At 43.8% G+C, this 27652-nt stretch overlaps 1 protein-coding gene across 1 annotated transcript; it reads left to right on the forward strand.

The window, feature by feature from the left end:
• gucy2d (guanylate cyclase 2D, retinal) lies at nt 1–27356 on the forward strand. The gene is made up of 19 exons (XM_088320393.1): nt 1–372; nt 1194–2149; nt 2208–2509; nt 2573–2945; nt 3230–3311; nt 3389–3494; nt 5756–5875; nt 5951–6031; nt 6099–6275; nt 6346–6502; nt 6590–6739; nt 12324–12472; nt 12535–12698; nt 16778–16970; nt 18060–18234; nt 20701–20799; nt 23359–23453; nt 23521–23603; nt 26600–27356. The coding sequence occupies exons 2-19, from the start codon at nt 1303–1305 to the stop codon at nt 26682–26684; spliced, it is 3438 nt and encodes a 1145-aa protein (XP_088176519.1). The 5' UTR covers nt 1–372; nt 1194–1302; the 3' UTR covers nt 26685–27356.
• Nucleotides 27357–27652: the final 296 nt, after the last annotated feature.

Here is a 27652-nt window from a genome sequence, read left to right on the forward strand (position 1 = left end):
TCTCCCCACTTTCGTATGGATTAAAAGATAAAGAAGGCTGAGAAGTCACAGCCTGAATGTCCTCCCCGTTCCTTTTCATTTTCTCCAGCCGGTTTTCTCCTTCTCGCCGTCCCCCTTCTAGGTTTTGTCCAATGTAATTTTTTTTCTGGCCTTTTCTTCTCATGCAATATCTGCGATTTGGGGTGGGCCCCAGTCCCGGGCTGAGAGAGCAAAAAGAAAACGGAGATGTGATTCTTTTTCTACAGGATTTTAAACTTTAAGATTTTCTGTGGGGGGGGCGGGAGCTTGTTCTCCTCTTGAATGACTTTCGCCGCCGGAAACCAGGCACTCCACGTTGATGACATGGAGACTCTGAATCGGGAACCAATCTAGGTAAGACGTTTTCAAGACTCGTCGTCTTAAGAACCGGGATCAAAAATGAGCTTTAAGAACTCGAGATGTAAAACTGTTCGGGCTAAAATCAAAGTTGAGACACAAGCTTTTGACCTTGGCTTGAGCAATTCGTCTTTCGAATCAGAACTGAACCTGAAATCACACTGGTGATTCAGGAATCGGTTGCTATACATTTCTAAAGGAAAAGATCATTTTCAGGAAGTGGAAATGTTGTTTTCCTTTTTGATTCTTCACGTGGATAAAGAAAACGTACATTGAGACCAGATTGACCTGTATATCCGAAGGGCGTTAATAGGCTTGCTAAGCACATGCCTATAATTCTGCATCAGGATCATCACTTTAAAGTCATCATTCTCAAGGGAAGACGGTGAGATTTCTTACAAATTAGATTATTTTCCAAATTTAGGCCAAAGCTTATAGATCGACATAAATGAGGAGATAAGTCTTTTCCAAAAGCAAGTGAACCGTGATTGGTTGTCGGCTGGAAGTTCTTAGTGATGTCATCTTCGCCGGCTCGTCTTCTCAAAATGGCCGCCGAAGGTGATAGATTAAAAACCGGGGTATTTGGCTTTTGAAGTCAAATTCTACATATGTAGTATTAATCCAAATGCTATCTTTAGACTAGCTGGTGCCAATAAAGCATCTTATTACCAGGAAATCCCTTGGGTTAACGTCCACTTTGGCTACAATAACAAAGTACTTTGCAATTTGGGATAATGTTAATTGTTAATCGCAGTAAAGTCAAATAAAATCTTTGTCACGATATCTAAACATTTCCCCTAAATGTTTCTGTGGCCCAGAGGCAGTGATGACAGTCTTAAAAACCGTAGACTGCTGAGTGCCAGGGCATAGGATCGGCCCCCATCCGTGTGACGCAAGGCGAGAGTGCCAACAGATCTGCGAGAGGGGATGACAAGTCGCAAAGACCCTCGCTTCCTGCACAACCTTTCCTACCACCCTCGATGGCAGCGGGACTCATTAAAAGCTAGAAGAAAAAGACGTACGGGGACGTGCGCTGGCCTAACGCAAAGTATCTTCCCTGACCCGTCTGCACCGTCATCGCTGTCCAAACCGCAGTTGCCATTTTCCCCGGTGTGGCGTCTTAAGAGCTGTTGGTCACCTTGGCTCCTTTTGCCCTTGGTCCTAATCTCATCCCTACCGTGTCAAGCCTGGGCCACCACTTTCAAGGTGGCCCTTGTCGGACCTTGGACTTGTGATCCCTTTTACACCAAAGCTCTACCGGATGCGGCAGCCCGCCTGGCTACCGCCCGTATTAACAAGGACCCCCACCTTAACAAGGGCTACTGGTACGACTACACGCTGGTCAACGAGGACTGCAAGTCGTCCCGTGCCATCGCCCGCTTCGCCGAGCTGGAAGGGTACGGTTCGGCGTTCCTGGGCCCGGCCAACCCGGCGTACTGCTCTTCGGCTGCTTTGTACGCCAAGGAGTGGGACGTCGGGATCCTCTCCTGGAGTTGCCTGAAACCGAACATGGAGGAAAGGGGGACGTATCCCACTTTCCTCCGGCCGCAGCCGTCGTCTTCGCGAGTCCTTTTCACGGTGCTGCGCTATTTCCGCTGGGCCCACGTGGCGGTTATCTCGGAGGACAGCGACTTGTGGGAGGCCACCGGGCACGAGCTTGCTTCCTCTCTGAGGGCTTTAGGTCTCCCCGTCAACCCAGTGGTGACCATGGAGGCGGGCAAGGACCGGCCGAGGACTGCCTTGACCAGGGTCCGCGAAACTGACCGCGTCAGAGGTGAGTCTCGAGTGCTCTCTGACCTCTAATCTCTCATGACCCTGATTTTCTTTCACAGTCGTCATCATGTGCATGCCGTCGGTCCTGATTGGCGGGCAATCCCAGTACGATCTCCTGACCGCGGCGCTAGACATGCGAATGATCGACCGCGGCTACATTTTCATCCCCTACGACACCCTCCTCTACTCTCTCCCGTACAACGACGCCTTCTACTACAAGCTAGGCAACGACACTAAGTTGAGGAAAGCCTACGACGGGGTTCTCACCGTCACAATCGACTCCGGAGACCGCAACTTTTTCCAGGCCTTCAAAGACGCTCAAGACAGTTATGAAATCCGCAGCAGCGCTGAACCGGAGCATGTGAGAATATAAGCTCGGCTCTCGCGCAATTCCACGCTCACCACCTTCTCTCCCTCCTTTTAGGTTTCTCCCTTCTTTGGGTCCATCTACAACATGATGTATTACATAGCCATGGCGACGGAGCAGGCCCGCGCCAAAAGCGGTCAGTGGGTGTCCGGCGAGGTCCTCGGAACCAGTGAAGGTGGCTTTGAATTTGAGGGCTTCAATCAGCACTTGAGGGCGGGCAGGGATGGTGAAGGCATGCAGGCTCGCTATGTTGTGCTGGACTACAGTGGAATGGGAAACTCGCTGTATTCAACCCATGTTTTGGAGGCGGCGCACACCAGCGGCAGGATCGGAGGGTTGAAGTATCTCGGTCGTTCTATCCATTTCGCCGGCAGTACCCCTTACACGGACTCCAGTTGCTGGTTTAGTCCTTATTTTGCCTGCAGTGGAGGTAAGTGATAATTATACTTCTAGTTTTCCATCCAACCACCCAAAAATTAGTCCTGCCTACACTGATTTTTACCAATTATTGGTTCAGTGTTTCAAGTTTTATTCTAACCTGACATAAAGTTGTTATCTCAAGTACTGAACAAAAACCTAGCAGTCATTTCACCACGAGAGTACAATGGGCGTCATTTTAGACCAAACAAGAAGGAAAACGTCTGTTAATTTTTTAATCACCCAAAATGAAGAACAGGAAAGGTGCACCATAGTAAACCTGTTTTTTCCCCGCAGGAATGGATGGTACGACTTTCTTCCTCTTCCTTCTCTTTGCTATTTTTGTTGCCGGTGCTGTCAACGTCTTCATTCATTTCAAGTATGTACTATAGTAAGCTCCTATCGGTCGACATTTGTTGACATTTTAATTGCAGTGCTTTATTTTTTGCCGTTCAGGCGGAGTGGTAAAGTGGGCTTCACTTTTGGTGACATTGGTGGATCCACTAAAGTAATCCTGACTTTGGACGACCTGGTCTTCATCAACACTCAAATCAGCAAAAGGGTCAGTTCTCGCGCTTTCTTTGTCTTTCAGTTGGTGTTTTGGGTCGATTTGAGAATACTCAGACCGAATTGTGCTCATTTACAAAGAAGCCTAAAGCTAAGAGGACATTGGAATGGTCTAGTGGGCCGACAAAAACCTTAAAACCTATCTATCTACCTTGGTCATATCCCTCAAGTGGGGTGACCGACAGCAAGACAAACACATACAACAACAAAGAAAACAAAAAGGTTGAAACAAGAGGTTGTCTGTTTACTTTAGCTGAAATGATCATGCGTAAAGCTTGTTATATTCACTCGCACGTTCAGATGTCCGGTTGAAACAAGAGGTTGTCTGTTTACCTTAGCTCAGTAAGGCAAGCCTCCAGATTTCTACAACTTAACTGTCCAGTTGTCTCCAGTGGCACATACAGTTGAGTGTCATCTGCATAGCAATGGAAACTAATATTATACTTGCGGATAATGTCACCAAGCGGAAGCACATAAATACTAAAAAGAAGGGGGCCAAGTACAGAGCCCTGTGGAACACCACAGGGGACATTAGAGAGTTTAGAGGTCAGATTGCCATAATTAACACATTGCATCCTGTCTGACAGGAAGGACCTAAACCACGAGAGTACAGTTCCTGAGATACCAATGCATTCCAGACAAACAATTAATATGTTGTGGTCGACAGTATCAAAAGCAGCACTGACATCCAGCAGCAGTAACATTGATGAGGCACTGGAATCTATTGCTAAAAGGAGATCATTGGTTACTTTAGCCAGGGCTGTCTCAGTAGAGTTATTTGCCCTAAATGCTGACTGGACAGTTTCAGAGAGGTTATTTTCTGACATGAAGTCATTTAGCTGCTGTGCAACGACCTTTTCAAGTCATTTCGCAAAAAATGGCGGTTTTGACACTGGTCTATAATTACCTAGGCTTTCTAGGTCAAAGTTAGGTCGCTTAAGCGTGGGTTTAATGACGGCAGACTTGAAGGCTACAGGAACAATACCCGAGGATGGCGATATATTAATAATATTTAAAACTGATGGTCCTAAGATCCTAAACAGATCCTTCACCAGTGAAGCTGGAAACGGATCGAGCAGTCAGTTTGGCCCTACTGACTATCTGTGTTAGACTATCAAGGGACAAATCTTCGAAACTGGAGAATGTTTCTGAACAACCGCCGACACGGTCCTTACCTAACTCCCCCACATCATTGTCACTATTGGCCAATCATGTTGCTGTTCTCTGAATTTTTTCACCTTTTACGGCAGATCTGTGACCTATGATAGTTAATAGAAAGAAGGGGCTCAAGGGAGGGCCTTTAGAACAGGTTGGAATTGTCACGGTGGCCATGGCGCCCAATTGGCCCCGCCTGTGTGGCGCCAGCTGCAGCTTGACAGATTGGCTCCCTGTCAGTCCCCTTTTGTGGGTCCGTCTGCGATTCTCTGTTTTTACACAGCAAGCCCTTTTTCGCCTATCCCGTGTCTTTGCTACCGTTACGATCTGTTTTGATCTCGACCACCTCTGCTCTCCTGTTTTAATTACGACCTGTTTTGAACTTGACCACGTCTGTTCTCCTGTCTCGAATAACGATCCGTTTTTTATTTCGACCACGTCTCCTCTCCTCTCCTGGCTTTCGACTTGTTTCCAATCCCGACTATATTTTGCTCTCCTGTCCCGGCGACTGACCTGTTTTTTCCGCTCCCGACACCGCCATCGCTCGCCACGAAAGTGCCACTTCCGCGTTCAGAGCGACCTGCTCCCTGCGACCAGCGATCTCCGGATCGTGTGTGCAATCCTTTCCTTTCTTCCCAATAAAACTGTGAAAAACGTTACGCGAGTGGGTACTAATTCCGTTCTGGTCTTGACAGCAATATTATCTGAAGTTTGGCTTCTCTCCGTGTCCTCCTTGTGAGTTCAAAATCTATTGATGTCTTCTGTAATTATTTTGAGTGTTTAAACATTCAAATGATCAGTGACCCAGTTTGTGGTGGATACGTTTTGGACCATCCGAACCTATTTTTAAGGTTCTTTTAAATTAATGAAGAAATATTTGGGTTAATCCAAATTAAACGGTTCTTAGTTGTTATGTAAAGGTGAATGACTCCCTTTGAAACGACACATGAATTACTGTACATGTGGACTTCAACACCAAAGAACTAATCAAAGAACCACTGGGAAAAATTGTGGAAAGAATAACTGGAATGTCATAACTGTCATTTTCCCTTATCGTTTTCGACTAAATGAATAAAACGGCTTCTTTGTTGCGGAAAGTAGAAGCTGAACGACGAAAGCATGATGAAAAGCCAGCTGGACATGAAAACGCCTCACCACTCGGTGTCCGGTCGCAGTTATCTGGCCTCCACGCCAGACAGCTCCAACGTCGCTGTGTTTGAGGTTTGAAACCCGAGATCTGTCGCCGCGGTCATTTCTTTGGACGGGAATCTCCATCTTGTTTCCTGCGATCGTCAGGGAGATTGGGTCTGGCTGAAGAAAGGTCCACCCGGAGCTGTGACGAGCATCAATAGCAACACGGAGTCCATCTTCATCAAGGTCTGAGGAAACAAAAAGAAAGTTCTCCCCTGCAATTCCGTCCCGACCGTCCCGCTAATTCCCGCAGCTCCGAGACATGAGGCACGAGAATCTCAATCTCTTCCTGGGACTCTTCGTCGACTCGGGTATTTTCGGTGTGGTGACCGAACACTGCTCCAGAGGCAGCTTGGAGGATCTGCTCACCAACGAGGACGTACGTCTGGACTGGATGTTCAAATCATCCCTGCTGATGGATCTCATCAGGGTACCGGAGGGCGAAAAAATGAACGTCGAGCGTGTCGCGCTTGCTCTTCACGGACCGGTTTGTCCTACAGGGAATGAAGTACCTGCACAATCGAGGGATCGTCCACGGACGCCTCAAATCCAGGAACTGCGTGGTGGACGGCCGCTTTGTGTTAAAAGTCACCGATTACGGCTTCAATGAACTTTTCGGTGCTCAAAACATCAACATCCAAGAAGAAAAGCCAGAGGGTGAGTATACAAACCCGTAAGGTTCTCCGTTTCCCTATTCTCCTTCGACTTGTGTTTTATATGGCTCTTTTCGATGAGTGCCGAAAGATCTGTTCTGGACGGCTCCCGAGCTGCTACGTGATCTCTCTCTGAGGAGGAAGGGGAGCTTTCTGGGGGATGTCTACAGTTTCTCCATCGTTGCACAGGAAGTTATTTCCCGCTCTGCGCCTTTTTGCATGATGGACATGCCAGCCAAGGGTAGGTATATCCATCATGGGAGACTATTTTTTTCTTTACATGTGAAAAAATATTTGTCTACCGTATTTTCTGCACTATAAGGCGCACCGAGTTATAGGGGGCATCCCCAAAAAATAGTTTTTGGTCCTATATCTTCCATAGATAAGGCGCACCGGATGATAAGGCGCTACAATGGGAACGTGGACAAAACAGTCAGATGGTTCAGTCCAACTTATTACCCCCTTAACATTCCCAAAGCAGGCAAAGAAGCAAATACGTGTCGTAGACAAGTGCGGATGCGGTGTCCGTACGATGTCACTCAAATGCTTCGTTCCAAATATCATTTGGAAGGTTAAAGTCTTGGGATTCAAGAAATGCCAAACATTCCTTAGTTTCTATTTTCTTTTTCGCTCGCAACTTTACTGTGCATATGACAATAAACACTTGGAATTGAGTTGAATTTAAAAAAAGGCCCATCACAGAAACATCTAGATAGCTCATAAACAAGATACTGGGAAAATATATAGCCGGAGTAGCTCACCGAAGTCGTTGTGTTCAATAATAATGTGCAACCATGGTCCTCTTATATCCGTGAGTGTAGTAAATCCAGGAGAATAAAATATTTACAAATACAGAATTGTAAAACATGTTTTCTCTATGCCGTAGTGCAACCCGACGTGCGATTCGGATTCATCTATTTCGGCCAATCGCGGGCTTTGCTTTGCCCCTTTAGCCTATACGAGCCTGTAAATGATAAAACGGATCCGCCCCCTTTACCTCCGAATAACTTTAGCCAATAGTGACTGATTCAAATGATGATTGACACATGGGTTAGGAAATGAAACGCCGGTATATAAATCCCAGCATACACGGCGGACTACTTCACGTTCGGGGGAAAATCGAGTCGGCGGCTGCTTTCATTAGTTGCGAGACTTTGCGACTTAATATTCATCCATATATAAGGCGCACTGTATTATAAGGCGCATGGTCAGCTTTTGAAAAAAATAAAGGCTTTTAGGTGCGCCTTATAGTGCGGAAAATACGGTATATGTTTATGTGGTGGGTGGGTGTATTTCCTGTGGTGTGTTTTGGGCAAGCAGAGGCTGGTGGCGCCAAGTTTGTTATTTTGACTGTTATTGGGCACTGTTGCATAGCTGTGGCGCTCCAGGGCTCCATGCCCTTACAAACAAAACAAAATAATCATACACCGTATTTTTTTTCAAACGTGTTTATTGATGTAGTTTAACATGTTAGTGTAGATGAGTTTGGTTATATCATATATATTGTTCATGAACATTTTGTTGCGAGACATGAATGAGGTTTATGATCAAAAAAAGTTCAAAATGAAGTCGCTTGGACGTTCACAGTAGATGACAAGAATACATGCAAATAGAATTAAGTAGAATAATACATTTTCTTATTCAAATATCAATCATCAAAGCAAGTGAGCCGTTGGAGCGCCGGCTCTTTTTAATGAGTTGAGCCAAAAAAGCCGGTTCTCTAAAAAAAGACGGACTTCCTTTCACTCCACAATGAGATCTCGTTGGCGGAGATCGGCGTGCAGACCAAAACATGAAACGCGAGACCAAAACGAAAATGCCTGACGAAAAGTTGGGAGTGCAGTAAATCTTTGTTTAAAAAAAGGAATCGGGTAATAATGACAATTTTTTGGCAAAAAGGTTGATTCTAGACTTCTAGACGCAGGGACGCCAGTAAACCAGAACACTGTATAATACATCAAAGAAAGTGAGCCGTTTGAGAGCTGGCTCTCTCGAACGAGTTGAGCTGAAAAAGCCGGTTCTCTAAAAAGAGACGGACTTCCTTTCACTACTCAACTACCACATGAAATCCAATGTTTTTTTAAAACCACATGTATTTCAAAATGACTCCATCAACCCCTGATCGGAATGATGCATGACGGGAAATCCCCAGGCGGCAGACGCATGCGCACCGTAGCATCAAAGCGCTCGCATCGTTTGCAACAAACAAAACGATACCGAGATTGAGGCTACCGCGGCGAATTCGTTTGACTTGATCGATTTGCCGTTTGGTGATTGTCGGTATATACCGAACGGTAGCCATCATTGACAAATTTGCATTTTCCCGTTCAGATTTTCTCGTACGTCGTACTCGTCTTAAAATGCATAAAAAACGTACTTTTAACGACAAAAACGTACAGCTTGACAGGTATGCTGTTGTTCCTTGGTTTGACCGACATGAACTATTTACATCATTGTCACTATGAGCCAGTCATGTTGCTGTTCTTTGATTTCCACACCTTTTAAGGCGGATCTGCTTTTGTAGATTTCATAAAAAAGAAAGGCCTCATTGGGAGGGCTTTCAGATCAGGCTGGGATACCTGAACCGAGGTTCGGATCTCTGGGGCTTAATGTTCGGGTTCGGGTCGGAAAAAGCAAAGTGGGATGGATTTTTGGTGAATATGAGTGTGTTCTTGACTCTAGCCAACTCCTACTAGGGTAATATGGCTTTGGTGTATATATATATATACTGTATGTAGATAGACAGACAGACAGACCGGCAGACAAACTGGCTGTCATGAACCGGAGCTGTATCAGGACCCAAACGTGTGACGTTTCTCACACAAGCCTTTCATTTTACGGGAAATGGGAAGTCATGCTCGTTGGGCAGCGGTCTGGCGCGGATTGATAGGAAGCCATTGGCAGACGAGATCGATACCAATTTCCCCAGCAGCTATCGGACGGATGGGGTCGATACCGGACAGGACGGGACAGACAGGATTGATATCAAAACAGGATATCGAAATTAAACAGGACAAACTAGACGGGAACGAAACTGGAAACCGATATTAAACAGGACAAAATATACAAAATCAATACCGGACAGCAAATACCAACAGTAAACAGGACCGAGTCAAAACCTTAGCGGGGGCGGAGATTCGTTGACAGACTGACAAAGGAACAGTGAGAGCACTGAGCTTAAATAGACGGAAAGCCAATCTGTCAACGAGCCGCAGCTGGCGCCACACGGGCGGGCCAAATGGGCGCCATGGCAACCGTGACAAATGTAGTCTTTTTTGTTTTCTTTTCAAAATTAGATACAAATACGAGGATTTAAAATCACGTTTTGAGTGCGCCAAAATGTATGCCAACACTCACAGAGCGATTATCTGTTCTATGATATTAATAATCATCATTATTTTTTTTATGTCTCGTGAGTAGATTGGCAAACAGTTTGGGATCCCTCCCTCTCAAAGTCCGTTGATGTCTTCTCTCCTTATTTTTAGTGTCAACTAAACTACAAACTTTTCAATACACTTAATTGCAAAAGCAGCCATCTTGTCACATGGTGTCAACATGTGACAAATTGGCAATAATTAAGATATGATCGGATGTTCTTTAGTCTTACTCACAGGATTGATTGACTGATTTTTTTAATCAATTACAAGCTTAAAATGAATTCAAGATCAACAATTTGGATTGACCATTGACAAAACAGAAGGAAACAAAGACCGATAGAAAAAGACAGAGCTTAACTTTTTACATGAATCAAATCAACTGTCATCAGATTTTTAGAACGAGGTACTATAAGTTATATAAATGGCATCTCATCTTCCCACAAGAGAAATAATCTGAAAATTCAGGACCAGAACGGAAACAGGACCCACTCGCAAAACGTTTCTCACAAGTTTTATTAGAAGAAAAGGAAAGGGTTGCGCACACGATCTGGTGATCGCTGGTCACAGATAGCGGAAAAAACAGGTCAATAGCCGGGACAGGAGAGCAAAAAACGTGGTCGAGATCAGCGACGAGTCGAAAGCCAGGAGAGGAGAGTAGACGTGGTCGAGATCAAAAACGGATCGTAATTTGGGACGGGCGAGCAGACGTGGTCGAGATCAAAACAGATCGTAGCGGGAGACAAACAGGAGCCCAAAAAAGACACATATTCGTAGAAGGACCGACAAAAGGGGACTGACAGGACACAGTTTAAATACTGACAGGGAGTCAATCTGTCAACAAGCTGCGGCCGGCGCCACACGGGCGGGGCCCATTGGGCGCCATGGCAACCGTGACAGAAAACACATGTCGAATTATATGTTTTTTCTATCACACTCTTTGATTCAACCTGTTCACACACGAAATTAGACTTAACAATTCCAATCAATGTATGTATATGCGTTTGTATTCTTTTTTTTCCCCATAAACTACTTCTCTCCTCTTGCCACCTCCTGAAAGTTTGGATGGTATCCTATGATGTGCAAATCATCTGTTTACAGGCTTCATAAGGGTGCTTGAATTCCTTGAAAATGCTTTCAAGGATTGAAAAGTGCTTGTGAATGCTTAACATTGTTGCCATGTTTCTTAGATTAGGTGTTGAGCTAGGGTTTGCGTCTTAAACTCATTTTATGGTTCCAATATTGGATTGGAGCTAGAAAACACCCGTTTAGGCTCCTTATTTGGGTATGAAACTGATTTTAGGGTTCTGAAATAGGGTTGGGGATAAGGTTACAAATAGGAACTAGTTTGAGCTTCATGTTAGGTTTCTAAACTGAATTTGGGGTTCCAGAATAAGTTTAGAGCTAGCTTTACGGTTTGAAACAGGGTTAGGGGTAGGAACTATGGTTTGAGCTCCATGTTAGGGTTCCAAACTGAATTTGGGGTTCCAGAATAGTTTTAGAGCTAGGGTTACGATTTGAAACAGGGTTAAGGGCTAGGAAATGGGGTTTGAGTTCCATGTTAGGGTTCTAAACTAAATTTGGGGTTCCAGAATAAGTCTAGAGCTAGGGTTACGGTTTGAAACGGGGTTAGGGCTAGGGACTGGGGTTTGAGTTCCATGTTATGGTTCTAAACTGAATTTGGCGTTCCAGAATAGGTTTAGAGCTAGGGTTAGGGTTTGAACTGGGGTTAGGGCTAGGAACTGGGGTTTGAGTTCCATGTTAGGGTTCTAAACTGAATTTGGCGTTCCAGAATAGGTTTAGAGCTAGGGTTAGGGTTTGAAACGGGGTTAGGGCTAGGAACTGGGGTTTGAGTTCCATGTTAGGGTTCTAAACTGAATTTGGGGTTCCAGAATTGTTTTAGAGCTAGAGTTACGGTTTGAAATAGGGTTAAGGGCAGGAACTGGGGTTTGAGCTCCATGTTAGGGTTCTAAACTGAATTTGGGGTTCCAGAAAAGGTTTAAAGCTCGGGTTACAATTTGAAAGAGGGTTATGGCTAGGGTTGGATGTAAAGCTAGGGTTTGGTTTCCAAGTTATGGTTTCAAACCGACTTTAGGGTTTCAAAATAAGGTTAGGGCTAGAGTTAGGGTTTGAAACTAAGTTTTAGTCTTTAGATCTATTGATCTACGCTGGATTTCTTCTTTTATGGGTACTGAGGAAAAAATGGTCAATTTGCTTCAAAAGTGCTTAAATTTGTCCATGACAAGGTGTGGGAAACCTGCGATGAAGGTTTGCTTTTGAAGATATTTGCAAACGTTGTAATCTCGTCATCAGGACTTCGTATCGGCTGGACAAGAAAACACGCGGCCGAAAAACCAAAGAACACTTTGTTTTATCGCCATCGCGCAACGATTGCGACAATCGGCATGTACGTCTCCGTGTTTATTGTTTACGTCGGCGTTGTCTCGCCAGAGATAATCAGCAAGGTCAGAGAACCTCCTCCTTTGTGTCGACCCACCATTTCGGTGGACGAGGCCCCCCTGGACGTCATCCAGGTCTTGAAGCAGGCCTGGAGCGAAGAACCCGACAAGAGGCCCACCTTTCACGAGGTTTTCAAACAGGTGAGAACGATTCCGAGTCGCGGTTCCTGAACGTCGACTCACTTTGGGTTCCGCTCTGACAGTTTAAGAACATCACCAAAGGCAAGAAGACCAACATCATCGACTCCATGCTGCGCATGTTGGAGCAGTACTCCTCCAATTTGGAGGATCTCATCCGGGAGAGGACGGAAGAACTGGAGGTGGAGAGACAAAAGACGGACCAGCTGGTGGCTCAGATGCTGCCCAAGTGAGTCCAAAATAATCCACGGTGGAACTTATCTTCACTTGGGACGGGCAGCCTATTTATCGGCCCTTTTTAAGCTATATGTACACCGAAAATCAACGGCGACCAAATGATGAAGGTGCTGTATCTGAGTCAGATCAGGACTTTTCGCCTGCTACTGGTAACCACGGAAACCAAAACTATCTGTCATGTTGAGGAGTTAAAACGGCCTGGAAAGGGATAAGCGCCAGGCTGTACTTGCCCAAGACACACCACAAGAAGTGGTACCCCTTCGATCCAGGTGGTTAGGAGATCGGTGAACCGTAGACTTGTAATAGTTGCCAATACGGTACTGGATGCCTTCGAGTAGTCCTTTAATAAACAGTAACCTGAATTGAAAGCAATAGTGAATCATTAAAGGGACATTGTGTATCATTTAGCACCCCCTGGTGGTAAAATTTTTTTAATTCATTGCAAACAATATCCAGTTTAATAATAACCAAAAATAAAAGAACTATTATGTCTATGTGTGTTTTCAAAATACTCGTGGATCGAGAAATTTCTATCTATTTTAAAATACTCGAGACTCACCTAGAGGGAGCAGACATGATTGTCTGCCATTTTGCTGCTTCGGGTGCCCCCAAAAACCAAAAACTGGGAAAACATAATGATTAAGTTTGGTCACCATGAGTTTTCGTAGTTAGTTCTTTGTTCTTCTTCCTTGTGCTATGTAGCATTTGTTTTCGGTTTCCCTACACAAAACAGCGGCATCTAGGGGTCAAAGATTACACAGTGTCCCTTTAAGTACGTTTAATACTATGCAGAAACTATTCTGTCCTTTTTTTTTGTAGATGGAATGTCATTTTATGTGTTAATGATATCAGGATGTGGTATCGGTACCGATAACTACTCAATATTTGGTTATCAGTTTTGACATTGGCCCAATTAGATATTTTAGATATTTTATTATATTATATTATATTTTATTATATATTATATTTTATTATATTTTATATTTTTTTCCCGTCACCTCTTTGAGTTGCTCGGATAATGTCGCCATTTAGGGGGCAGTGTGTCATGTTTAGTGCCTCCTAGTGGTACAAAAAAACTTTTGTCCAGTCAAAAAAAAACAAACATTGAATCGTATACTAGGCCAAAAAATGATAACTAATATATCATTGTTAATTTTTTTTTTTTATAGAAAAAAGTCATATGTTGAGAAATACACCGTAGAATCCCCACTTTAGTCGACGCCATGTTTGTCCGGCATCCTGCCTTGAGGTATCACTGGCCCTTGCTCATACCTGACAATACAGCGCCATCTAGTGGTCTAATATGACACATTTTGGCTTTAAATCTTGGCAAAAATCCATAAAGGACACAAAGTCATATTTCATACTCTTTATAACACACCCTAGTTTCAACAGAAGATTCCGATTGTGTTTGAGGACTAACAACAAAACCGATTTTATTCGTACATTTCAGGGGGCGGCCATTTTGAGGAGTTTTTGGACAGAGGAACAAAAAAGAGCTGAAAAGAAGCAGCTTCGTTGAGGACTTTTATTACAAAAATACAAAATGAAATAAAACGGAGTATACTCTGCACCCACGAGGAGAAGGTCTCCCACCAAAAAGCATTGAAAAATGGCTGACCGCATTCTTAATAGGAAAAGCGTGTGGCAAAATAGAAAGTGAAAAAAAAGAAACTCCACATCTTCACCGGAGACCTTTGTTAAAACCGAAAGCAGCTGGATTTTGAAGGCTGTAAAAGAAAAGAGCTGACTCATCGGTAGACCATTGCTGGGAAAGTACTGATACGAAAGGATATGTTCAAACATTATGTGATTACACCAAGTAAATACTTCAAATATGTGGATGAACATAAGTGCATTTATAACAACTAATGTGATTATCAAAGTAATAATGTTAAGATGATATAATAAGACAAATATAGCTGGAAAAGTCGTGTGTGATAGTGACAACATTCTCAGTGACACATTTGAATCAGTAACACGTTTTAATAATCTAACAAGACCGTGACGTAAAAAAAGCATAACGTTTTTCACACATTGACTATTTTTTTGCTGCCGCTAAGAATAACGCTGTTAAATATCAGCATGAATCCAAAAATTGTAGTCTGAAGTCGAATGTCTGTCAGGACCAGAACGGAGACAGAACCCACTTGCGTTGCATTTCTCACAAGTTTTATTGGAAGAAAGATAAAGGGATGCGCCCACCATCCCGTGATTGCTGGACGCGGGAAGCAGGTCGCACTGAACACACTTTCGTGATCTTCCGTGGCGAGCGATGGCGGTGTCTCGAATGGAAAAACAGGTCAGAAGCCGGGACAGGAGAGCAAAAACGCGGTAGGGGTCGGAAGCGAGTCATAAGCCAGGAAAGGAGAGTAGACGTGGTCGGGGACAGAAAGAGGTCGAAAGCCGGGACGGGAGAGTAGATCAAAAACGGGTAGTAGCCGGGGGACAGACGGGAGCAAAAAACAGTTGGGAGTCAGGGTCGAAAGAGGCTTGCCTATTGTTAACTGAGGTTCACAGACGGACTGACAGAAGGGGGACAGATAGGAGTGGGTATAAATAGAGACAGGGAGCCAATCAGAGTCCGAGGCCGTTGGCGCCAAAAAAGCGGGCACAGGTGATTCCCATCCATAACCATGTTATCTCATTTAGCTCTTAGTTTTTCTTTTCAGAGCTATGAAAAATCAAGACACATTTCAAGTTTTCCCGTCTACCTTTGTTTTATGAATCCTTTTGATTTAAGAAGGTAAAGAGTCCAAAATTGTATTGGTGGCATGATTCAAAATTTTGCTTAAAGGGAAATTACATGAACATTAAATGAAAAGAGCCCATATTATTCAGGCACTATCTGTCAGGACCAGAACAAAAACAGGACACAATTGCGTTACATTTCGCACAAGTTTTATTGAAGGGAAGAGGAAGAGCTGCGCCCACGATCCAGTGTTTGCTGGACGCGAGAAGCAAGTGGCTCTCGCACTCTGATTGTGATCCGAACACGGAAACGGATCTTCCGTAGCGAGCGATGGCAGTGTCCGGGATGGAAAAAACGGGTCGGTAGCCGAGACTGGAAGAGCAAGGCGTGGTCGGGGTCGGAAGTCAGTCGTAAGCCAGAACCTGAGTAGACATAGTGGGGACAAAAAGAGGTTGAAAGCCGGGACAGGAGAGCAGACGTGGTCAGGATCAAAAACAGGTCGAAGCTGGTGGACAGACAGTGGCAAAAAACAGGTTGGAGTCAGGGTCAATAAAAGAGTTGCCTAGTGTAAACTGAGGTTCGCAGACGGACTGACAACAGGGGACAGACAGGACAGGGTTCAAATACTGACAGGGAGCCAATCAGAACCCGAGGCAGTTGGCGCCAATGAGTGGGCACGGCTGTCATGTCGGTAATCGTGACATTGATATCCCTACTGTAGTAGTTATTATTAGCATGGTTAGCCATTGGCTATTATAGCAATACAAAAAAATATATACAGAGTCTTCGTTAGTATTTGGTAAAATTTTGTGCAAACAAGTGCATTGATAATAATCATTTTCTCTTTCTGATTGCAGCACGAGCTAGTAAAAATAAGCAATTAATCGACTAGAAGTAAGATCGGGTCTAAGAAATCTAGCCTGACCCTGCCCAAACCCGACCAATTAACTTGATGTGAGGGACCAAGCCCGAAGCGAAGCCAAATTTTCATATTTTTATTTTGGAGGACTTTGGAGGAAGAAGGGTGATTTTAGCCAACCCTTTCACCCCCACTGCTTCTCTGGGTCGGACAGTGCTATCGAGCTAATCGTTACGTTCAAGTTCGAGCATCTCTCTCGCTGCCTTTTTTGTTTTAATTATCCACCCGTCTTTGTTCTTTGTTTCTTTCTCTATGTGAGGGATCCGCCTGTAGGTTCTTTACTCTTGCTTTTTTTTTAAAAAGTCAACAAGAGATAAGCCCAGCTTGGCCCGAATCCAAACTAGAATACAATGATTGACGTTTTCGACACAACCTGACCCGAATTTTTAATTCTGCCCAACACGCGGAGTAAATACGTACGCTCGGACGGCTCCAATTTGCCGTGGGTTTTCAATCGCAGGTCCGTGGCCCAAGCGTTGAAGACGGGCAAGCCGGTCAAACCCGAGCACTTCAGCGAAGTCACGCTGTACTTCAGCGACATCGTGGGCTTCACCACCATCTCGGCTCTCAGCGAACCCATCGAGGTGGTGGACCTTCTCAACGACCTCTACACGCTTTTCGACGCCATCATCGGGCTGCACGACGTCTACAAGGCCAGTGCCCTCTTATTTTCTACAAAGTTTCATGATCTTGCACGATGAGTTGTGCTTCCCTGAATGTTCTCTCTCTCACCCTATCTAGCCCTCTCGCTCCCTCTTGCTAGACCTTACCTTATTTGGTCACTCACTTCCGGGTGTTAAATTCCTTGTTGGTCTTGATTTGTCTCTTCCCTTTATTAGTACTGAGTCCCCTTTGGTTCTTTGCTAGTTCGATCTTTGCTATTACTTTTGTGTCAGCCTCTTGTCATTCCAATGTATCGAACCCTTGCCTGCCTTCTCATATTACGAGTACTAACTATCTCGTGGACTGTCCCTTTCACTGTCGGCTTTACTGGAATTCCAACCCCCTCGCCTGTCATTTAGACCACGATTGTTGCCTCGCTACCTGACTCCGGTGTACCGTACAACATCCGAATAAAACCTAAACTAGTCTGTGTTTCTGCACTTTGCTTCTGCACCACCTCACAACAGTCAGTACTGGATTGGTCCCTTCCTTTTATTAGAACTTAGCCCCCTTTGGTTCCTTGCTAGTTTGTTGTCTTTCATGTTACATCCCAAGCACTCTTGTCTCTGCCTTGTCATTCCAGTGTAGCAAACCTTTGACTGCCTTTCTGGATCACAAATACTGGCAGACAAACTCTTGGACTGTTTGGGGTTACTGAAACACTGACTACTTGGACTTCTATTGTTGCCTCCGTACCTGACTCCGGTGTACCGTACAACGTCTGAATAAAAGTGCACGTATGCTAAACCTACACTAATCTGTGTTTCTGCACTTTGATTCTGCACCACCTCACAACAGTCGGCACTGGATTGGTCCCTTCCCTTTATTAGAACTTAGCCCCCTTTGGTTCCTTGCTAGTTTGTTTTTTTTCATGTTACGTCCCAAGCACTCTTGTCTCAGCCTCTGTGGGCCTTTACTCTGCCGGGTGGAGTAAAAGAGCCTCATGGCATGAGGAAGAAAAGATCTCTTCAGTCTAAAAGAACACTGTTTGCTGAATTAATCTGTTTTCCTGCCACCACCCTGAGCGCCTTCTCGACCAAAGTTATTTATTATGGTGGGTCTCTTTGGTGTGTTTTTAGGTGGAAACTATCGGGGACGCTTACATGGTAGCTTCGGGAGTCCCTAATAGGAATGGTAATCGTCACGCTGCCGAGATGGCCAACATGTCTCTGGACATCCTCCACTGCATCGGCACCTTTAAGATGAGACACATGCCAGAACTGAGAGTCAGGATCCGGATAGGCTTGCACTCCGGTAAGAAGTTCAAAGCAGTACACAAAAAGAACCGGAGTATGTTTCAAATGATTCCGATATTGCTCTTCAATTTTGGGAAATTGAGTTTGACATCTCTGGCTGTCAATGGCACTGTAAGGGATGATTGAGAAATATGTCTTTTGCGGGGGAAATCAAATATAATAAATATCAGGTGAGCTTGTCACAGATGGGAACGCTGGAGAAAACACAAGCTGCTAAGGAAAAAGGAGGTATTTTTGCAGCCTTGATCCTCGTCTGGAACTTATTCCTGGAATGGTGGAGCGCGATCCACTTAGCTTGCTGTCATCCAATTAGCATGCAGCAACAGTCCACGCTTGGCATGCTTTGATTTTTTTTTCTTTTCAACATACACCCTCTGTTCCGAGAAGAAATAGAAATATTTTTATTTCTAATATATATAAATCATATTTTTGCAGTACTTAGGCCCTCAAGAGATTTCATCATTATGATTAATTGAACAACACTGAAAAAAAATCACTTTGTCACAATGAAAGCTAGTCTGTGTAAAGCTCATATAGCAGTGTGAATTTATTTTTCCCCTCCAAAAACTCCAAATATAGCCATGAGTAGCTAAACCCCTGGTAACAAAAGTGAGTGCACCCTTAAGTACAAGTTCCTGAAGTTCAATACCATGATTTTGGAGAACCACTTGAATCCTCCTCGCCATGGATTTCACCAGAGCCTCACAAATTGCAACTGAAATGCTCTTCCACTCCCCTGGGGGATACTCGAGATTTTGTGCTTCTCCACCTTTGGCTTGAGGATGCCCCAAAGAGATTCCATTGGGTTTAGATCTGGAGACATGCTTGTCCAGTCCATATCCATAGCCCCTTTAGGAAAGCCTAGGTGATCCTAGCAGTGTATTTGGAGTCATTGTCAGGCTGTAACACTGCTCTGCGACACGGTTTCTGGAGGGAGGGGTTCATTTTCTGCTCCAGTATATCACAGTACGGGCTTGAGTTTTTGTTTCCCTCAATGCCCCAATTTCGGTTGCACTCATGCAGCCCCAAACCATGACATTCCCAACACCATGCTCGACACAAACATGTTTGTACTCCTCACCTGGTTGCCGCCACACATGCTTCTCACCATCTGAGCCAAACATTTCATCTTTGTCTCATCAGACCACAGGATATCTTTCCAGTAAGCGGCCAACTCTGTTGACATACTTCTTCAGCCATGTTCTATTGAACATTATAATGAAATGTGAGGGGTGTACTACATACACACAACAATAGATTTAGAACTTGCAAGGAGGACCGGTAGAAGAGATCCCAGATAATGAAATAACAAAACTCAACTGTGGAAATACTACAGGGCAGGGCAGCACGGTGGCGCGGTGGTTAGCGCGTGTGCGGCACAGTTTTGAGGTCATGAAATCGAACCTCCTGTGTGGAGTTTACATGTTCTCCCTGTGCTTGCGTGGGTTTCCTCCGGGCACTCCAGTTTCCTCCCACATTCCAAAAACATGCATGTCAGGTTAATTGGCCGGTCCATATTGTCCCTAGGTGGGAATAAGCGAGCGAATTGTCTGTCCCTGTGTGACCTGCGTTAGGCTGGCAAGCAGTTGAGGGTGTCCCCTGCCCACTGCCCGAAGATAGCTGGGATGGGCTCCAGCACAACCGCGACCCTACGCAACCCACGCAACCCACGGGGAGAACATGCAAACTCCACACAGGAAGTTTCGATCTCATGACCTCAGGACTGTGCTGCACACGCGCTAACCGCTGCCCCGCCATGCTGCCTGAAATGAAACATCCATCCATCCATGATCTGCACCGCTTATCCTCAGTAAGGTCGCGGGGGGGATGGAGCCAATCCCAGTTATCTTCGGGCAGTGGGCAGGGGACACCCTCAACTGGTTGCCAGCCAATCGCAGGACACACAGGAACAGACTCACACCTAGAGACAATTTAGACCGTCCAATTAACCTGACATGCATGTTTTTGGAATGTGTGAGGAAGCCGAAGTGCCCGGAGGAAACCCACGCAAGGACGGGGAGAACATGCAAACTCCACACAGGAAGTTTTGTTCTCATAACCTCAGAACTGTGCCGCACACGCGCTAACCACTGCCCCGCCATGCTGCCTGAAATGAAACATCCATCCATCCATGATCCGCACCGCTTATCCTCAGTAGGGTCGCGGGGGTGTTGGAGCCCACCCCAGCGATTTTCGGGCAGTGGGCAGGGGACACCCTCAACTGGTCTCAGGACACACAGGGACAGACAACTCGCTCGCTCATTCACACCTAGGGACAATTTGAACCGGCCAATGAACCTGACATGCATGTTTTTGGAATGTGGGAGCAAACCAAAGTGCAGGGGAGAACATGCAAACTCCACACAGGAAGTTTCGATTCTTATTTGTTTTCATTGTCATGAAATTTGGGGTGGTCCTTTCCTAAGTTTCTGTTGATCGCAACGAGCGTTTTGTGCACGCGCAGGCCCAGTGGTGGCAGGAGTGGTGGGCCTGACGATGCCTCGCTACTGCCTCTTCGGAGACACCGTCAACACAGCGTCTCGAATGGAGTCCACCGGCTTGCGTGAGTGTCCGGCCGTGGTGGCCATAAATCAGCCGGAGAAAGTCGGGCTTTCCGTCCCGAAGGCGGAGTTGTGTGTGCATGTTGCCGGGGGCCATCTAGAGCTTTAAGCCGGCGCTCCTTTCTAATCTCTTAAGTCTCTAAACAGAATTAGAGGTCAATTCAAAGTTTTGCTGTAAATAAGCTGCTATGCGCTGCTGGCTTTCTTTTATGTTCCGGGAGGGGAGTTCAAGAGTTTATGCTTTCTTTCAGATAGATAGATAGATACTTTATTCACACTTCCAGCAGTGTCCTTGTGTTAAATAATCAAATCATAAAAAAATAAAAGAAATAGAATAGAGAAATAGCCAATATGACATTTTGCTATAGAGCAGGGGTCAGCAACCTTTTGCCACTTTCAAATGTCCTTGTAAATCCGTCTGCCACACCAAGATGAATGACTCGCACGATCATTTTTTATATCCAACCGAGCTGTCATTTTACACCAATCCGAATATACAACATGGATAGACATTTGAATCGTATAACTGACCAATTTTATCTTCCACTATTTTTGTTCATCAACAAACTAAAAAATGAGTGTGAGCAACATGTGGAAAGGCCTGTAGAACTCTATGACTTCAACCATTCTCCATCAACAAGGAACTACAATCAAAAAAGAAGTGATATGGAATGCTACTATACCATTCATCAATAAAATCTTATTTCAGAAACGATCTAGACTTGAAACAATTTAGGACTTTTTATTCAGGAGTTAAGGGGGGTTGGCAGGCATTTTACCTGCCAAATCTGACTCCCCTGCTAAAATGGACCCTGTATGACATATAGACAGGGTTGGGTAGGGTTACTTGAACTGGATTACTTTCAATGACTTTTGGATGACTCCAATAGCAAATATGCTCATAAAAGACAAGAGAAACTCGATATGATTAAAATGATGACTCACAACACGTGGTAAGCTTTCTCTCCTGGCTTTGATCTCTTTGATCTCCGGCAAAACGAACATCAAATGCCACAGAAACAAAATGAACATAAATCCACAGCTCGCCAACATCATTTTTGCCGTTCCATGTGTTCCGTTACTCCCCAAACCTGCACAAAATGGAGTCATTTTAATCCTATTTAGTTTCTTTTGTCTTTTATTAGCGAGTAATCAAGTTAAAGTAACCCTACCCAACCCCGGATATAGACTTGTGACTTCTAGGGTAATTTTCTGTGACATAAATATGTCAGCACAGTGATTTTGAAGAGTTTCAGACTTTTCTCAAAATATGACTATTATTAATAATAATAGTAGTAATAAAACGAACTCGATTTGTTGAACACCTACTCAGTTACACATCACAAAGTGGAGGTATTCCTCTGTCGTTGGATCCCAAAGTTTAAAGTGCGTCTTACTTTGCAAACAGTATAGGCAGGGAAATCCGATTTTAAATTAAAAAAAAAAAAACGATTTGTTTACACTGCGGGATCCAATGCAACCAGAGTTTCATTCACAATAAAAATACATTACATATGGCTATTATAGTACATCAAATAAAGGCTTTTTCTTCCGCGTTAACAAACGCATTCTGTAGAATACGATCGCGCTTTATTGTTTTAATAAACTTATTATATAAAATGCGATCGCTTTTGTTGGAAGCGCAGCAGAATGCGCGTTCACGCGAGGGGGGAAGGATTTTGAAGGGGAGTTGGATTTAGGCACTACACGGTACCTGGATACAGTGCGTTTTAATGTGGGCTTTTAATCCCTCGGTGGAGTTAAAGAGCCTCATGGCATGAGGAAGAAATGATCTCCTCAGACTGTGACAGCAGTCTGTCGCTAAAGCTGCTCTTCCGTTTAGAGATGATGCTGTGTAGTGGATGTGATGAATTGTCCATGATTGACTGCAGCTTGTTCAGTGCCCGTCTCTCAGCTACAGTTGTCAGGCTGACAGGAGAGTAGACGTGGTCAGGATCAAAAACGGGTCGAAGCCGGGGGGACGGACGGGAGCAAAAAACAGGTTGGAGTCAGGGTCGAAAAAATGCTTGCCTATTGTGAACTGAGGTTTGCAGACGGAGTGACAAAAGGGGACAAAAAGGAGTGGGTTTAAATAGGGAGCCAATCAGAGTCCGAGGCAGTTGTCGCCAAAGGAGCGGGCACAGGGGCAGCATATTGCTAATCGTGACATCAGAGTATTTCATCGTTGTTTTATGAATCAGTATACAAAAGTGCCCTCCATTTCAATTCATGTTTTTATTACGTATATATTTTTAACCCGGTCGTAATCATTTGCCCTACAAACAAAACAACACATTTCTTTTGAAATCAAATTAATATTTTATGTACAGAAAAAATGTAGAAAACTTATTTTCAACCAAAATAAAATAAAATCATTCCAAAATGGAACGTCACCTCCTTTAGTGGGTCGCAGAACAATGAGGTGGCGGGTCAGCTCTCCAAACACATTTGGAATCTGCTGCCCCCATGTGGTCCAAAACACCGATTTCAGCCATGATCCCGTTTCTCTTCGTTCCAAAAATGGACCTTCATGAACGCTAACTCTGATTGCTTTTCTCCAGCTTACAGAATCCACGTCAACCAGACAACAGTAGATATTCTTAACAGCTTGAAGCTGGGATACAAAATCCAAGTGAGAGGTCTGACGGAATTAAAGGTAATCAAACCTGCACAAGTAAAGAAGGCATGCCGAACATCTAAATTGGCTTTTTTCTCCTAAACAGGGAAAAGGGATTGAGAACACCTACTGGTTGGTGGGCAGGGAAGACTTTAAGAAACATCTGCCCATTCCACCGGACCTTCAAGGGTAAGGACCAGCGGCAACCCCATACATTTGTTGCCAAATGCTTAGAAATCGGATATGTTAATAGTGTAGTAGACGCTCAGATAAAGAGAGAAGACATCAATGAATTTTGAACTTGCAAGGAGAACAGGAGAAACCCTCACAATGCCAAATTCCAAATCTGTTGTTCAAGCCCTACCTTAAGTCATTTCTTTTTATGAAATCTCCTAGGTTTCAAAAAGCAAACCCACTTTAAAGGGAATGTTTTAAAAGTGCAAAATTCTTGACTGATAGTAACATATTGTATACAGTGCATAATAGTCAAAATACCAAACAACAGTGAGAATAATTAGTCTAATTAACGAACTTGTCAGAACCAGAACAGGAGGAGGACCCAGATGCGTAACGTTTTCACAAAAGCTTTATTTTACGGGAACGGGGCAGTCAACACAAACGCCAGTGATTCGGTGATCCCTGGGCGGAAGAAGTAAAACAGAAGTCCGGCATTGAAAAACAGGAAGCCAGAGGCCAACGAGATCGGTAGCAGATACACGAGCTGATATCGGACAGACGGAGTCGATACCGGACAGGACAGACAGGATCGATACAAGATACACGAGCAGATACCGGACAGACAGGGTCGATACCAAACAGGATGAGACAGCCAGGATCGATACCAGACACTGGGGACTGGACTCAGATATCAAACAGGATGAGATAGACGGGATCGATACAGTACAGGATGCACAAGCAGGATACCGGACAGAGTCAAAACACACGTCTTGCGGGTGCAGAGATTCGTTGACGGACTAACAAGGGGTGAGTGAGAGCATTGAGCTTAAATTGGAGGGAAGCTAATCGGGCAACAAGCCGCAGCTGGCGCCAAACGGGCGGGGCCAAGTGAGGGCAATGGGCAACCGTGACAAAACTGGCATCCCATGCAATCTCCTATGCGGGTGTCCAATGTTGAAAACAGAAACAAGCCAGATAAACCTATCAAAATCTTTGTATGGTTTGAAAATATTACTTGTAACCGTTTAATCTTTTACAATTTACTTTCTATGTCTCTATTTTACGTTCCAGTTCTCTATAGTTGTTTTACAGTTAAGCGTTGTTTTTAGTTCTTTTGTTGAGCTAGCTGATCATAGCACACCTTTGCTACCAATCCTATCAGCGCGAATGAGCCTACCTCAGGTCCCTTTCCTCACATGGTTTGTCTGTGCCCTGCCATTATTGTATTTGTATTATATTTTATATTATGTAGCAAAATTGGGTGTTCAATTCATTATTTTAACCAAAACTTTATTCAAATAAAACATATCTTGCCTTTTTGGATCATAACATTAGTTTTTCAAATATTTATAGTTGGGAAACAGAAGGAAAAACCTTTTTAGTCTCATACCATATATATTTGAAAGTGTATTATTTTTACTGTTTTTTATTCAAAACACACACACTTTTAGATTTTTGGAGTTTTCTTTTACAAATCTACAGGATACAACACAAAGAAAGCAAAAAACTGAAACTGAACTAAAGGATTTGGGGCTCTTGGCTGCTACCATTAATACGTAAGACAATTTACTCCAAAACGTATGACAATATCGATTTTGCAGTCCATGAAAACTATAAAGGAAAAATATAAGAGGCACACAAACGAATGAAGAACTTGTAGTGTTAAAACAACTTATTTAGAGGACCGGGAAATCTTTCATAGCATGTCAAAGATTACCGTATTTTCCGCACTATAAGGCGGGTTATAGGGCGCACCCCCCAAAAATAGTTTCTGGTCCTATATTTTCCATACATAAGGCGCACCGGATGATAAGGCGCTACAATGGGAACGTGGACAAAACAGTCAGATAGTTCAGTCCAACTTAAAGCTTGCAAAGAAGCAAATACGTGTCTCAGACATGTACGGAAACACTCAAATGCATCGTTCCAAATATCATTCGGAAGGTTAAAGTCTTGGGATTCAAGAAATGCCAAACATTTCTTAGTTTCCATTTTATTTTTTGCTGGCAACTGTGTGGACAGCAAAGTAAGATTTTTATTGTGCAGGGAAACGGGGTTCTTTACTGTGCATATGACAATAAACACTTTGAATTGAATTGAGTTTCAAAATAGACTCATCACAGAAACATCAAGATCGTTCTAAAACAAGATACCGGGAAAATAGAAAGCTGCATAGCTCACCTAAGTTCTCTTGCAGCCATCACGTTCAATAATGATACGTAACCGTGGTCTTCTTACAACCGTGAGTGTAGTAAATCCAGGAGAGTCAAATATTTACAAATACAGAATATTAAAAAATGTTTTCTCTATGCCGTAGTGCAACCCGACGTGCGATTCGCATTCATCTTTTTCGGCCAATCGCGGGCTTTGCTTTGCCCCTTTAGCCTATACGAGCCTGTAAATGATAAAAAGGATCCGCCCCCGTTACCTCCAAATAACTTTAGCCAATAGTGACTGATTCAAATGATGATTGACACATTGGTTAGGAAATGAAACGTCGGTATATAAATCCCAGCATACACCGCGGACGACTTCGCCTTCGGGGGGAAATCTAGTCGGTGGATGCTTGCCTTAGTTGCGAGACTTAATATTGATCTATATATAAGGCGCACTGTATTATAAGGCGCATGGTCAGCTTTTGAAAAAAATAAAGGCTTTTAGATGCGCCTTATAGTGCGGAAAATACGGTAAATATGATTTGCCCCTGCACCAAAATGTTTGTTGTGAAATATTTTCTTGTTTTACCTTTGAAGACAAAAGGCGTATCGGCCCGTTCTAGTTTGTGGTCGCGTGGAGTCTAGACCTTCTCTGGTTTTTCTTTGCGCATGGAAGACAAAAAGCTGCTGATACATTGATTTTGTTTTTAATTTGTGAAACCTGCTTAAAGAGATTGGCATCGGATGCCTTGGTTGTGCATGATTTTGACTAGTATGCACGGTCTATATTATTGTTCCTATTGACCGATAGAATTATCGATTTAAAATCTCCAAGTGTGTTTTTTCTTCCAGGGGAAGCAATCACGGCATCGGTTTGGACGAGATCCCGCCCGACAGAAGACAAAAGTTTTTGGATCGGCAGAAAAAGATGGGCTAGACGGCTGCTCGACGTTTTCTTTGTTTCTGCTGAATCTGTGAAAAGAGATCCCCCGACGCCCGCATTCAAATAGACTCCACATGAGATTACGAGTTGTTGTTTCAAGATCTCCAAAGTGTGCTGCTAGAAGGAGCAAATGATGTAAAAAAAACAGTTTAAAGGGAGAGTGTGTATATTTTTGACCGCAAGATTTCGCCGTATTGTGTAGTTCAACTGAAAACAACAGCTAAAAAGGCGGAATACAAACTACGGACTCAAAAGTGATCAAACTGCATCATTTTTCTTGTAATCTTTTTGCCCGGCTTTTCACGAGGTTTTCGGTTACCCGTAGCAGCAAGATGGCTCATTATATTTAAAATAAAACCTTAATTTCTACAATGATTCAAAAAAATGCATGTTTTTTTACAATAGTTCATGTATTTTTGCTTGTTTTTTTTAATCTTTTTTTTTTAATGAATTCATTTTCTTACCACTAGGAGGCACTAAATATTACACTCTGTCCTTTAAGAGTGCGTGACCGTAGTCACGCTGCAAAAACTCCTTCCAAATTGGACTCTGCTTTCGTACAGCGATCCTCAATCTATAGGCTAAACTGTTCCATTTTATTGTCAATATTGAGCGAAAAAATATTCATCGCGGTTATGTAAATAAATAAGACCTATATGAAAAGAATTGTGGTCTTTTCCTTTGCCACCTAAACCGACAACGTCAAACATACGGTCCACGGATGATTTTTCCGGCCTGCCAGAAATTGTGCAAGTCATTATAGTCTATTCAAAGTTAAGATTTTTAAAATAAATGCAAATTAAAAGGTCCCACTGGCCACTAGAGGGCGGTAAGGGTTCAGTATACAGACGCTGCCCTACTTACAAACAAGATTGTCAGGACCAGAAACAGGACCCTATTGCGTTACGTTTCTAACAAATTTTATCCAAGGAAAGAGGAAGGGTTGCGCCCACCATCCGGAG

This window comes from Urocampus carinirostris, chromosome 17 (genome assembly GCF_059441175.1).
Source record: "Urocampus carinirostris isolate Australia breed hairy pipefish chromosome 17, RoL_Ucar_1.0, whole genome shotgun sequence".
Classification (NCBI taxonomy): Eukaryota; Metazoa; Chordata; class Actinopteri; order Syngnathiformes; family Syngnathidae; genus Urocampus; species Urocampus carinirostris.